The sequence below is a fragment of the Oculina patagonica genome, chromosome 6 (assembly GCF_052425735.1).
Source record: "Oculina patagonica isolate OP01 chromosome 6, crgOcupat, whole genome shotgun sequence".
NCBI lineage: Eukaryota > Metazoa > Cnidaria > Anthozoa > Scleractinia > Oculinidae > Oculina > Oculina patagonica.
Window position 1 is genome coordinate 8,893,722 of NC_135763.1, and position 15,457 is coordinate 8,909,178.

The window sequence follows — 15,457 nt, forward strand, 5'->3', positions numbered from 1 at the left end:
AGTTTTTACAGTTTTATGTCTGACTGTATAATTTGGTCACGCGAATTTAGGTCAATTTTCAGATCTTCGCTTCAATCTTGAGATCTTCGTTTTTTCCGCGGCGATCTTCGCGTCTTCGATTTCTTCGGAAATACCCATAGAGAGGCTCAATTTAATTCGAGATGTTTTGTATCGGCTAGGTTTGGACCTTTTCGTAAATACTTTGCCGCTTTTGCCTTTATTAAGTCGGCGCTTTTGTGGTTAATTTACGCTTACAAAAGTTGATTTTTTGTTACCCTGAGCTGGTTTTATTTTGCTATCGGTTTACTGATTATCTATTGCCGTAAGTTAATTTTCTTTGGCCGTAATTTGATTTTTGATCCCTTGCCGTGATGTCCTGTCAGATATGAATTTATTTCATATTGCTGTAAGTTCATTCCGACTTAAAGCCGTAAATTTTCTCGCAGAAGAAATTCATACAGTATATTTAAGTGCAGTTTTCCAAAGTGCTTAATGACGACAAAGCAGAAAGCTCGACCAAAATTAATTTAATTAAACTAAACTTGTTCTGAAAATAATGTTTACCCCATCCAGAAGTTCATGTATTTCGAGCACGAGCTGTGAATATAAACTGACTCAGAGTTTTGAAGTAATTGCAAAACAAATTTCTTTGCCTCAATGAAGTTAACTTTTACACTGAATAATTCGTAGAGATGACTTAGTGTACAGTAAATGTTGTTCAAACTGTACAAAAGGCAAGAGATAAAAGTTTAAAGTTTTTGATGCGTACGTGCGTACGTAAGCAACCCAATTGAGTGCAGCGATGTCAATTAATTTCAACAATCACAGGCCAGAAAAGTGAGATGGGGATACTTAACCACGAAAAATTCGGCGTCTCTTTCGAAAGTGAAACTATAACAGGAATGTGAAACAATTTTCTATTGCAGAGAATTTACTGTTCTCTTTAGTAATTTTTGGTGCCATGAGTTACATTTGCCCTGGTTTATAATTAAGATTATCATTTTTGTCGTACCGCAGACATTCAGTTTAACCGTGAGCGATTTAAATTTGTCTTCCACCTTTGAACCACCGTAAACATTAGTGCTTTGGCCGCTTACTAACCAGAATGAATCGAAAACATTGTTTCCTCAAGTGAAAATAATATAAATGGGGAGCCCCTATAAGCTGCTAAATGGGAGATATTGTATCTTTTTTAAAACAATAAGTCACCTATAACCTCTCGAAAAATAAACTATTGTTATATTTGTCCAAAACGACGGTGAACTTACAAGATTAGCCCACGTGGCCGAGGCGTCGAAAGGGGAGGGGGAGGGAGGAAAAAGGAAAGGGAAAAAAGGAAGAGGGGACCTCCACCCGTTTTCATTTCGTGTTTTTCTTTTCCTCCCCCTCCCCCTTTTACGTCTGCCACACAAGCTATAACAAGATTGGAATGTTAGACGTTTCCCTTATTCTAAAGAGAAATGTCTCGTAAATTACAAGGCTACACGGTAATATCAGGTCAAATTTTAAATACTTTTATTTCGTTATTGGTTACTACAACTCGGTTGTTTTACATCTTTTTAAATGTAACAGCTACAAGTTAACTATTGATAAGCACGACCTTAATGAAGCAGAAAAAGCCGACAGAGAATTTTCCCTGCAAGTGAAACTAGCTTTTACTTGCGCTGCTGTCCGTTGGAACGCTTTCCTTTTTTTCCTCTTCGTTTCTTGTGCCTCCTACATAATATCTGTTTGCTTTCACTCAAACATAATGCGTGATCCATCACGTGGAAAACATACGGCTGTTCAAACACGCCATGAAACAAGTAGGCCCCAGGCCCGTCCGCGTATACTCCTGAAATAGAAATGATACGGTCTAGTCAAGCTCGCACTACATGAAGTAGACCAAGAAAAAGAATTTGAAATAATACCGAAAGGCGGTTTTCACTTGACTGTCAAAAGTAATTCGCGTTTACATTGGTTTTCCATTACTACACTCAGGCCCCGTCCTCATTGACCCAGGTAAATTTGAAAACAGAGAAATTTTAAAACGCCGGGTAAAATGTTTTCCGTCCACATTAACCCGGGTAAATTTGAAAAAGATACCCACCGTTTGAGAGCGTTTTTGAAAAGCTCCTTTTTCGGTGACCAAAAACGCCGTTTCAGTGTGGACGATTGACCTATCCGGGTAGAAAAGATGCGTTTTCAAATTTACCCGGGTCAGTGTGGACTGCCGGGGCCTCAGTGATTGGTTTAAAACTCTTGCGTCATTTTCTCAGCCAACTAGAAGTAAAACCAAAACCAATCGTGATTCGCTTGCGCACGTTCTCCCGCGCTTCGCGTCGGCTACATGTATTTGCTTCGAGTTTCGATTAATTTACTGTATTGTCTGTGTTCTTTGTGTGACTGGCTTGAGTGATAACTTTGGTTTTGGTTTTACAACACTCAATTGAAACCTTCTCTAACAATAACGCGATAACTACTTACCAACATCTTCGGTTCCATGAGTCTCAGAGTTCAGCAGAACTGTAGCTTGTTGACGATAGTCTTTGTCTGCTGTATCCACCCCCCTCAGGTCCGGACGTGGGCCCAGTATGGCTCCCGGGCCGTTAGCATAACCAAGTGAGGTGTATGTCTTGTTGTCAGGACCAACTGCTAAGTTGTCGTCAACGTCACGCACAGTGGAAAATATTGGGTTTCCACGCTTGGGGTACGCGCCAATGGTAAAGACGTGCGAATGGTCAGCGGTTACCGTTATCAGGGTTTCGGCTGCGATAAAAAGATCATGTTAATAAACAAGTGTTTTTGACAAAACCCTTTTATTAACGGTATTATACATTCTAGGTATAAGATAACAGACAGAGATACCAAACAGACTCAAGTGAGATAGCAAACAGAGTAAAGTTTGTTGGTCAAGTAGGTGGTTGGAGTTGCGTGTCAAAATTAATCTCTGTGCAGGGCCATATTCAAAACCACTGACATTTGCATTTGTGAAGTCTATAGTATTTCAGTTATGCCTGAAGTCCTGAACGCATTTCTGCAAAACATAAGGAACGAAGAATCCGTGAGGTTAATACTTAGTTACCTCGATTTATCATTTGTGTTGCCTTGGAGACAGCTTTATTCAGAGCTACTGCATCGTGGAGAGCTCTAAATGCATTGCCTCCGTGGTGTCCGTGATCAATGCGTCCCGCTGCCGAGTGAAATATTGCGTAAAAAGTAATCAGAATGATTGAGCCGTATTCGTATTCACGATATTGGACTAGAATTAGCATGCAATGGAGGCTATTGTGAGGGAATATAAAAGAGAGAGGCGTCTGGGTACGAGGTAGGTTGTTGATCACTTCGATTGAAAACAGCATAATTCGTATATAGTACATTTAGCCGAGATGTACATTGTATTACTCTACTAATAGACAGGGTGTGCCAATGCTCCATATTAATCAATTTGTTAAAAGACGAGTGTGGGCCTCATTCTAGTTACTGAACACTTCGTTCACGCGGTCAGTAGAGTCATAAAAGTGACGTAATAGTGGTGAACTATATAATAAGGACACCTCTCGAATACGCACACTTTGCTTTGCCCCGTTGGTGCTCGTATTAGGAAGGTTTAACAGTACTTGTTCCCAGCGACTAGGTAGACGAATGGCCTGATGAAAGAGCTTGCAGTAGTACTAGAAATGATCAATAAAAGACCATTATAGGCCGTTACTGCACAATCGATACAATGTGCAACTCAGTATAGCCTGTGTCCTGGTGACAATTTTTACCTCAAGTTGTTTTGTTCCCTTACCATAGTTAATTCCAAGTCTCAGTTTCAATTGCCAAACACCGATTTGTGATATTAAGTACTTCTATTAATACCTTCAACTAACAAGAAGTACCCTTTGGGGTTTTTCTGTAGTATTTGGATGGCTTTTTCTGTCATCTCTGCTATTGATGGTTCACCAGCTGCATCATCAGCACGGTCCACTTCGTACCTCATGTGAGAAGGCTCAAATAGTCCTGGGAAGAGAATTGGCATATGCAGAGATCATAGCAGCAAGTTTCGTATCCCTAGGCAAACCCGAGGTGAAAGCTTTTGTGACCCGTTCCAACTTTAAAGTCGTACAATTTCGAAACGATTAAAAGAAGATTCTCAAACGTTTTTGTATATTTCCTAGTGCATTCTTTGCATTGATCGGAAAGAAAAGCGATCTAACAGTAATCTCATTTTTTGAAAAAGATTGGGATATTCCTTGTGCTTATCCAGATTTGAAACTCTTAACAGCAAGCTCAGACATTTAGATGTTAAAACATTTTTAAAAAGGTTAAACGACTAACCAATCAAGCAACTGCATGACTTAGCAAGCAAGCAAACAAGCAAGCAAGCAAGAACCAACCAATCAACTAACCGACCGACCATTATGCAGGCAAACAAGCATCAAACCTCTTACAAAACAAACATAAACCTACATCGTCAGAAGTCATTTGTTTCCTATCCTGAATCCATTGTAATAAGAAATGTAATAAGAAAAAAACAATAAAAAATTTAATAGAAACCATTACATACCCATCACGTGATCACTTTTGTTCACGTCAATCTGGTCAAACCCAGCTTTGTTCCACACGTACTGTGAGTTCGGATGTTTGTCCACCCACTCTTGGATCAGATCTCTGCCGTCCAGTCTCTCTCCTTTCTCATCCGGGTATTCAGGGTCTGTTTGATTTTTATGCATGAATTTTCTGCGGCCCCCGGAGAAGATGACTTCTATTCCGTCACCGAGTGAGTATTCACCAAGCTGTAAGGCTAAAAATGAATGATTTAATAAATGTTGGTCCCCACCAACGTCCTGTTATAAAATTAATGAAATGCATTCTTGGGCATTATATGTTTGTTCATAAGTGCAGAAACAATATATGAAATCGAACTGTCAGGGCAATGATGTCTCTAGCATCTCTGTATAGTCCCAAATATTTTTATTTATCTTTTTTTCATTTTTACCTTTATTTTATGGCTGTTCCCAGGTTCTTAACCACAACCGTGGAAAAAATCTAAACATTTTGACTATCATATTTCTTAAAATAACACACATAGCTTTATTTTTCGGGCATAGAACTTCGAGCAAAATGCATGTGGACATTTGATTACTTTGGTAAGTTCTTGTAAGCTCAACAAGTGTACGGTTCTATTTATATAGGAAACTAAGCAGATGCAATCTGAAGTTCTGTTCATGCACTTAAAAAATTGTAATACATTAGTGTTTTTATTATAAACCAAGTCACCATTCCAATGTTGGAACTAAAGGAATTTACCAATATCTTTGCACGCAGACGGATCATCCAGTGCGTGTTCCTCCTTGTCTGCGTCACTCTCCCATTCACGATTCGCAGAATACGCATACGAGCTTGCGGGAGTTGCGTGGGTCACACGCGCAGTAGATATAATCCCAGTTGACATCCCAGCCATTTCCGCGAGCGATAGAATAGAGATCGCTCTACGATCTGCACTGGCAGTGGAACAGTAGCCTGGTTTAACAGTTTCGTTCATTCCAAGAACACCTATTGGAGTTATATAGAGTACAAAATTAAACGTGAATAAAAGCAAACGGTCAATGCATTATTCTTATTTTAATGAGAATATCTTTAAAGCTGTAAATAAATCTTCAACCTACCACCCTTCCTTCGTCTTACTTCACTTTTTTTCTAGATCAGTGTTATCGCTCGCAAAATGAAGTTGTTACCTGATTTCTTTGACTCGACCTATTAACTAAACAAATACATGTAGTCTTTAGATCTTCTTATATTTTTAGTTTGTCAATCACTTCTATCATAAGCCTCAGGCTAGGGGGATTGGGAGAACACTCCCTTGGAATTTGACATGAAATTATCTCCTCGTCTCATCTCATCTCATCTCATCTCATCTCATAACATCTTATCTCATCTCATCTTATCGTATCTCATCTCGTCTCATCTCTTCCATCTCATCTCATCTCAAATTCATCTCATCTCATCTCATCTCAACTCATGTCAACTCATCTCATCTCATCTCATCTCATCTCGTCTTATCTTATCTTATCTTATCTTACTGTCTTATCTTATCTTATCTTATCTTATCTTATCTTATCTTATCTTATCTCAACTCATGTCATCCCATCTCATCCCATCTCATCTTATCTCATCTCATCTCATCTCATCTCCCATCTCATCTCATCTCATCCCATCCCATCTCATCTCATCTCATCTCATCTCATCTCATCTCATCTTATCTCATCTCATCTCATCTCATCTCATCTCATCTCATCTCATCTCATCTCATCTCATCTCATCTCATCTCATCGCATCTCATCTCAACTCATGTCAACTCATCTCATCTCATCTCATCTCATCTCGTCTTATCTTATCTTATCTTATCTTATTTTTTTTTTTTATCTTGTCTTATCTTATCTTATCTTATCTCAACTCTCCCATCTCAACTCATCTCATCTCATCTCATCTCATCTCATCTCATCCCATCCCATCCCATCTCATCTCATCTCACCTCATCTCATCTCATCTCATCTCATCTCATCTCATCTCATCTCATCTCATCTCATCTCATCTCATCTCATCTCATCTCATCTCATCTCATTCATCTCATCTCATCTCATCATCTCATGCATCTCATACTCTTCCTCTCTCTCTTTCTTTCTTTCTTTCTTTCTCCTCCTCTCCTCCTCTCCTCTCCTCTCCTCTCCTCCCCCCCATCTCATCTCATCTCATCTCACCTCATCTCATCTCATCTCATCTCATCTCATCTCATCTCATCTCATCTCATCTCATCTCATCATCATCTCATCATCTCATCCTCTCTCTCTCTCTCTCTCTCTCTCTCCTCTCATCTCATCTCATCTCATCTCATCTCATCTCATCTCATCTCATCTCATCTCAACTCATGTCAACTCATCTCATCATCTCTCATCTCATCTCATCTCATCTCATCTTGTCTTATCTTATCTTATCTTATCTTATCTTATCTCAACTCATCTCATCTCATCCCATCTCATCTCATTTCATCTCATCTCATCTCATGTCATGTCATCTCAACTCATCTCATCTCACCTCATCTCTTTCTCATCTCATCTCATCTCATCTTATCTCATCCCATCTCATCTCATTTCATCTCATCTCATCTCATCTCATCTCATCTCATCTCATCTCATCTCATCTCATCTCATCTTATCCCATCCCATCCCATCTCATCTTATCTTATTTACTTCCAATTCAAGGGTAGCTTTGTCAACATTTTCAAGTCGCTTTTTTGCTTTCTCTTTGTGGCTTTTCCATTGTTCATCGTTCCGGTTTTTACATAAATTATTATTAACAGTAAGTAAAAGTTAACTTATCGCGTTGATAAATAAGAAGTCCTGTCTGGTCGTCTGTCCTATTGTCGCCTCTGCGGTCTAACTGTCTATACACTTCATCGTCCCGTCTGACAGTATGTCGTTCATGTATTTTTTACTGATTACGTAGCACTACAAATATTCCTGTAGTGCCTCTGTTCAGGAGACCAGAAAAACAATCAAGATAAACAAGAGAAGTACATATCTCTACACGTTTTAATTCCCGTCCAGACCGTCGGATCTAACGAAAAACAACTTAACGAATGTGAAATCGCAGTTCAAAAGTCCTCGGTTAGATTCTCAAAAAGAAAAAGATTTTGAGACAAGATTGCTAAGAAGTATTGTTAATTCATTCAAAACCTACCATCATTAGTCTTAATTCCATTCAGAAAAGCTGTCGCAGAGGCGGCCGAATCTGCACCTTGCACATCGACACAATACGTTTTCGCCTGGCCCGACCAAGGAAATTCCTCCCAGCTCAACACATTCTCCTCGCCTGATCCGCCTTTTATCTGTCCGTCAAGAATGCGAGCAGCAGTGATGGTTGAGATGCCCATTCCATCGCCCACGAAGAGAATGGCGTTTTTAGCAGTTTTCCTGTTCGGTCTCACCCTAAGGTTGTCTCGGATCAGCTGGACGCCATCTTTGTACCACTGATTGTTGTCTTGATTGTTCAGAATGTTGCCACTGACAGCTGATGATAGGTAATGAAAATCGTACCGTTACTATATTTTGTTTCGATTGTGCGGCATCATATGCATTACGTTTAAGTTTCCTAATGTTAGTTAGCCTGATAAAATTAACTGTTCTTTTTTATCGTTTTACGAGCGTCGCGCTTTGAAAATGGATCCTGAACTAGTTAACAACAAATTTTAAACAAACAAATATTGGACATATTTAAAAGGAAAATTCATTTTTTAACGCAAAACAACGGAACCCCGTGTTTTGAACAGACCTTGTTTTTTCTAGACCCGGAGACCCCGTGTTTTCCATAGACCGCGGTACCCCATACCCCCTCCCGGGGACCCGGTGTCGCGTTATCCGTTAATCCTTATCAATGATGTGGCGTTCAATCCATACCGCTTTTTTGAAAGAATTGATTTTAGGTGGTAGGATAAACCACTATAGCACAGAGCTCTTTTATCGTAACCAGGAGCCTGCCATAACTAAGCACCCGTAAATTCACCCTACCCATATACTTATAAATTTTGTTAGGAGGCCAGCTGTCTTACACATGCTCAAGGTTAATCATACAGATGTAAAGATATTCAGCATCAAGGTAAAAAGTTTTTGTTTTAAAAATGAGCAGAGAAAGACCAATACCACTTACCATCACACATGGCCAAAATAGAAACTGTCAAAACAAGAAATACCGTCTTCATTGTTGCGAAGATAAAGCCAGACTCGTATGCAGGCGGTAACGCTGAAAGAAATAACAAGACTGGTTAGATATAGCAGCTTGTGACAGGCTCCTATGAAAGTTCGTCGATACGATCGATTCGGAAGATATAGATTCATCACGTGGATAATTTTGTCTTTAATCGGCTCTGACGGGAATACCTCACTAATCGATCAGACAGGAATGCTTTACGGTAGTATTTTTATTGTTTGAGTCGCTCGTTCGTCGTTCTTTGAGTAGAATAGTGTTACTACTACTCGGGTTGACGTGCCCATGTGGTTTATTCCATACATAAAATGTCTCAAACAACACTTAGAAATGCTACTACTGCGTGTAGGCGCTTTCTGCATGTTCTTTGTAATATATACGAGAGACAGTGTTCATCGGTATATCAAAATATCACCGAAAGAGAGTGAAAATACGACGCGCAGCGGAGTATTTTTGACAAAATTCGTGGTGTTTGGATAGGCGATGAAACATTGTCTCGAGTGTTTGATATATCATGGTCGAAGCTAACCGGAAAAAGCTCGCAGACTGATCGGGAAATTGTCCGCATGACACTGGGGGAGTGGGTAGCGTAAATTTGTTGTAAATTTGTGTGCGCATCGGACTGATTAAGAAGTTGAGGGCTCAAAAAAATAATTATCCGTATGAGTCTCATTCATAAAAGCTATTTCTAAATATAACGCTTGGTACTCGAAGCACGAAAATAACTAGGCCCATCTTGTAACTACTTGTGAAGACGCCAGCCAACGCTTTGAACACGAAACCTCGCTTAACTTATTATTCATACTTGCGAAGTTTCGAAACAATGGCCTTAAACGTGCATGGAACCTAGTTGGACTTTTTATCCATATTGCGACTGTTGTGAAGACACGAACCAACGCTTTGGCGCCGAATCTCGAATTTACGCCGAGTTTTTAAGTTGAAGTTGTAAATACCCCCCTCAAGCATTTTTTTAAACATGAGAAGCTGTAGTTGAAATGGCAAAAATAATGTATTAAGCCCCTTTTTAATAACAACCAGGCTCGAAAAAAACTGCATGAGCCAAACAAAATTGGCAGGTCCACCAGGCCAAGTTTGAAATAAACGCCGGTGCGTTTAACTTAGAAAATAGGGTACTTGTGAAGACGCGAACCAACGCTATGTTCATGAAACCTCGCTTCACTTTTTATTCATACTTGTGAAGACGCGAATCAACGCTTTGAACATGAAACCTCGCTTCACTTTTTATTCATACTTGTGAAGACGAGAACCAACGCTTTGAAGATGAAACCACGCTAATTTTTTTTTCATACTCGTGAAGACGTAAACCAACGCTATGAAGATGAAACCTTCCTTAACTTTTTACTGATATTTATGAAGGCGCGAACCCACGCTTTAAACATGAAACCTCGCTTTTTTGATTGAATATTTATAATAAACTAAACTGTCACTCGTAAGTGCTAATTTATCATTTTGTGAAACCGAATAATTATGGCATTATATAACTGACACGTTTTAAAAACTTGCTTGTGAGCAATTGCTGTGTACAAAACACATTTCCTCGTAATTTAATAACGTATCGAATGAAAATCAAATCTATATTTTTAACAGCCTTAACACAGGTTGGTAATTAAAACGTTCTGCAACAAGTTATATACATGTATTTCTTGCAAGTGTAATTTTGAAATGTTGAATTTGTTACCATAATTTTCAGAAAAAAAATATATTATTGCCAATACGGTACTCGCAAATACGACGCTGATTCAAAGCAATTGAGCGTTTGGAATATACTAAAAGTCCGGCCTATCTATTGTTTGTTGATAGCGTTTCGGGTTTGGTTATTGATTGTCAGATTGAAATTCTATGTGACTTCTGCTTTTTTAGCCAGGGGATATGGGAAAACACTTTCACCTCCTTAGCAACGGCGATCATTTTCACAAGAATGCCAAAGTCTGAAATGGCCATACGTATATTACTATTTTTTTATTTTTTTTGTTTAAATCGGTAAACAGACAGGAGAGAACCCTGAAGAGGTTGAAAGTTCTAGGCGATGTAAATGTAACTTTTTCCCGCCCCAGACAGGAGTTGGTTTTACTTCATTTCTACGAAGAAACTTAGTAACTTAGTGTATGTTCTTTGGAATCCAATCGTCAGATCTATCTATTGTCTTTTTATACTTCGATATCAAGTATTGCTAGGTTTGTCCAAGCCGATTGTAGCCAAAATACTACTTAACCTGTGCGGGTTTTACAATGGACAAGCCCGGGGGGGGGGGGGGGGACACACCGTTATTAGGGCTTAACGGGGACGTGCAGCCCGATAGGGTATGGTTTTCAGGCTATTTGTCTTGAACGGGGTATATATTTCACCGCTTTATTGTCTTGAATGGGGTATCTTTGCATGAACCAATGTCAAACAGGATAGGCGGATATGCTTGCAGAGGTGTAAATTCATAAAAACTTAGCCACAAGCCGAATTTTCACAGATTCTTCCGTGTCACTGACTTACGTTGATTTCGGCATTGATAATTAGCTTAATTTCCGATAACAACAAAGCCAGTGAGTTATGTCTTAGACGGGGTATCAAAAATTGGCATTATGTCTTAAACATGGTAGGAAAATCAGAGGTTCGTGTCTTAAACAGCGCCAGGGTTGAAAATTTGAAATTATTGCCAACAAAATCCGACCATTCCAGGATATAATTTCTGTCTAACAATATTCTCGCAAAACTTTTTTTTCGCAAAAGTGTAGCCACTGGAAATGTGGACTTGTCTTAGCTGCGCGGTTTCTGTCTCGTACCTCGTGCTTAGTATCGTCTTCTCATTTAATTTGTTTGCCCCAGGAAACGCGAGGCCCTGTAAGGGTAAATTTCTACAAGCGACACGACGTTTAAACAGCGACGTAAAAGTAATAAAAAGGCGAGGAACAACAATACTTTTGTTGAAATAGCCACAGCGAAGGATAGAATTAAATTAGACAACTACGGCGAATCTCTCGGTTTCTTAAATGTTTCAGCCGAGCGAGATGAAAACCCAGCTTTGAAAAAATCGTCGATGAATGCTTGACAGCGGGCAGCAGTCCAAAAATAATGGCCCGTCGAGGTCGAGAAATTGGTGGAAAATACTTTTAACGATCGAGAATTTTTGACCAGCTGAACTAATTTTGTCAGTCGACTGAGAAATTTTCATTGTTAGTCATTTAGTTTTTTAGTTAATCTATTGAAAAAGTTGCACAAGAAACTCCGACCTGCTCTTTTTACTTAGTACCCACCTTGGATGTTGCTTGAATACAGAATGAGATGATTCTCGTGACTCGATACTTACGTATATGAATGCACTTGAGAAGTGTTTGCGTTGAAATTGTTACGGCTTGTCTGCACAATGCCCAACCACTCCGAAGCTATACCTTAAGCAGTGGCTTAGCGGCTACGCGGCTACGTAGCCACTTAGCCGCGTAGCCACGTAGTCACGTTGCCGCGTAGCCACGTAGCATGAATATACCTAATTCTTTAATCAATGACCCACGCAGCCGCGTAGCCTTGTAGCCGCTGTTTCTAAGTTACTGCTTCGAAGTGGCAGGTTATTCTGCAGTTACTATGGCAAAACTGTCACTCGTAAGTGCCAATTTATCATTTCGTGATGCTGATTAATTATTATTCGCAACTCGCCACTTAAACCCACGCTTTAAACATGAAACCTTTTTTGTTTAGCTTTTTATTCATACTTGTGAAGACGCAAACCTACGCTTTTAACATGAAACCACGCTTAAGGTATCAGGCAAGGAAAATTGGCGTTTTCGTTCCGAGTGAAATTGTGTGCAAACCATCAATGGTACCCCAATAAAGTATATATTTCCTGAAAGCTTATAAAATAAAGATTAATAAATTAGGAATTTTTAATCCGAAAGAAGCCCTAAAAACGCCATTTTAATGTTTAAAAATTTATAAAAAATTAACGGAGCAAGAAAGGAAAAATCTGAGAACCGTTTTTTAGACCAATATACAATATGTATGTAATTCCACATAAAAGTTAAGGCTCTCACTTAAATGTGTTCTCAAATAAACCTAATGTTGCGCAACATCATAATTGCAAACAAAATGCTGACGTTACTTATTATGGTCTATATGATCAAAACAAAATCCAAAATTACAATCTTTATTCAATAAGCTTTCAGAAATATATACTGTATTGGTGTTACCATTGATGGTTTGCACACAATTTCACTTGAAACGAAAACGCTAATTTCCTTCCGTGATACCTTAACTTATTGATCATGCTTTTGAACTCGCAAACCAACGCTTTGTTTTAACATGAATTCTCGCTTAACATTTTTATTCATACTTTTAAAGACGCGAACCCACGTTTTAAACATAAAACCTCGCTAACGTTTTATCCATACTTGTGAAGACGCGAACCAACGCTTTTAACATGAAAACTCCTTTAATTTAATACTCATACTTAAGAAGACGCGAAGCAACGCTATGAACATGAATCCTCGCTTTACTTTTTACTCATATTTATAAAGACACGAACCCACGCTTTAAATACGAAACCTCGTTTATCTGAATATTCATACTTGTGAGGACGCGAAACTACGCTTTGAACACGAAAAAGTTCTAACATTCAAATTTGGCTCATTTTGTCAATCGTTAGAGATCTATCCCGTAAGGTTATATATCCTGAAAAAAATCGGGGTCACCGGCCGTTAATAAGAGAGGAAACTGCAAGCGAAGTAAACGCAACAGCCACGCACCCTACATGTGTTTGGAACGTTTGCTCTGCGCGCGCGCTCTTGCATGACGTGGCGTGACGTTGCGACATGAATTAAGCGCGCAGTAAGGATGCGAACGTTCTTAACTTTTTATTCTTACAAGTTCGTGAAGACGCGAACTCACTCTTTGAATATAAAGCCTCCTTTAACTTATTATTCATACTTGTGAAGACGCGAACTAACTCTTTGAAACCTCGCTTAACTTATTCACGCTTGTAAAGTCAAAGAAAAAATAAAGAGAAAAATGAAATAGCAAGCGGAAAGGAAGCAAACGGAAGAGAGTTTTCCTGTCGTTCATTTCTCGTTTTTCTTTCCACTGAGGGGGAAAAGACCTCTCGTAGCTTATGACGTATATTCTCCTATCAAGAAATGGTCTATTCTTCGGTCTCGAATCCCTCCTCACCTCTTGAAACAAAAAGCCTAAGGCTGGTTTTTATATATCGCCCCGATCGTTTCTATTGCCTCTGTCACTTCAAAAATTTTCGATCGGGGCGATTATATGAGAACATAACACAACGATCGCTAACGTCTGCGGCGATTGGGGCGATCACGCGATCGCTTGGATCGCTCGTGTTCTATTCTTCTAGCTTCTCTTTCCCTTCTTCGCCGTAAAACAGCAACATCTGAGAAATTAGGAGGCCACGAGTTTTGCTCTTTCATTGAAGGCTGCAATTGTGTTGTATTTAGGGCTAAAATGATTGTTTTTCGTAGATCTTCGCTCATACGGGGCGATCGGGACGATCATGTGAGAACCCTGATCGCTTCCAATCGCCTTGATCGCCTATACGATCGTCTCAGTATTTGCAAACGATCGATGAGATAGAAACGATGGGCGATCATATGAGATCCAACCTTAAGTGCGCGCACGTTTTCAGAGTATGCGATGATGTTGTTGTAAGTCACTGATTGTTAATACATTTCGTTTTAGTAATTTTAAATTGTTTATAAATGTAATTCAGGTTATAACGGCGAAATGCTTTTATAACAATTAGTTGCAAACGACCGAAGTCTTACTTCATTGCCCTAGAACTCGGATTAACATTCGAAACCATTCATACCCAGAAAATCGTCAAGCCAAGAAATTTGAATTAAAACTAATACCGAAGATAATCAGTTGCGGTTTGATTTTCTTTGTAAAAAATTTGAAATTTACAACAAAGCCTGCAAGTAACAGCATTGTGTTTCAGAAAAAAAACTCGGTTAGCAGTAGTATATAAAAATGCTGGCAAATAAATCGCCTACTCGTTAATATAAAAGGCAAAGCGTTAATATAATAGGCAAAGCGGGTAGAAATTACAGTGTTTGTATGGGAATCCGGCGGCAAATATCTTCTACATACATGATCGATGCGGTTCGGGGAAAAAAATATAGACAAATGTATGGGAAATTAAAAACGTCACTCAACGCTTTCTAGCCCAGCAATAACCTTCAAACTTAACGAATAAAATGTTTTGCCAAGCATCTAAACTTAACAATTCATAAGTTGTCTAGAATTCAATTTTTGTAGAAGATATTTGCCGTCGGATTCTCATACAAACACTGTAATTTCTACCTGCTTTGCCTACTCGTCAACATGGCGTCGAAAACCGTGATAAGGCCTATATGCAATAAGGAAAAACGACTTACTGCACTAGTGTCTTTTCGTTTAGTTTTTCTTAGATAAAGTCAACCCTCCGCGTAGCCAAACTTCTCCTGTTGAGAACTGGATATGATCTGTGCTTGCTCTTCTTTAAGAAGATCTAATTATTTAGCAATAAAATATGAAATTGACAGGTGATAATTGGAACAAAGTGTTAGACTTGCGGCGTCAGACAAACTCGCAAACAGCGCATGCCTAGCTGTAATTTATTTACCCACGTGCACTGAGAGCTCGGGTTTTGTGTTTCGGTGTTGTTTTGTTTGTTTTTTGGGGGGAGGAAAAGGGGGACCGGGAGAAAACCGGGAAGGAAAAAAAAAAAAAACCG

General features: G+C 39.2%; 1 protein-coding gene across 3 annotated transcripts; it reads right to left on the bottom strand.

Moving 5' to 3' along the window:
• Positions 1-1,498: 1,498 nt before the first annotated feature.
• On the bottom strand, positions 1,499-15,252 carry LOC144657313 (alkaline phosphatase-like). 3 transcript variants are annotated; one of them, XM_078517646.1, is made up of 9 exons: positions 15,120-15,252; positions 8,671-8,763; positions 7,705-8,034; positions 5,275-5,520; positions 4,532-4,768; positions 3,844-3,984; positions 3,065-3,172; positions 2,467-2,748; positions 1,499-1,834 (listed from the first exon to the last, which is right to left on the bottom strand). In XM_078517646.1, the coding sequence occupies exons 2-9, from the start codon at positions 8,720-8,722 to the stop codon at positions 1,656-1,658; spliced, it is 1,575 nt and encodes a 524-aa protein (XP_078373772.1). In that variant the 5' UTR covers positions 8,723-8,763; positions 15,120-15,252; the 3' UTR covers positions 1,499-1,655. The 3 variants fall into 3 exon arrangements, with proteins under 3 accessions (XP_078373772.1, XP_078373773.1, XP_078373774.1); XM_078517647.1 differs by lacking the exon at positions 15,120-15,252 and adding an exon at positions 11,994-12,118; XM_078517648.1 differs by lacking the exon at positions 15,120-15,252 and adding an exon at positions 12,047-12,107.
• Between the last annotated feature and the right edge of the window lie 205 nt (positions 15,253-15,457).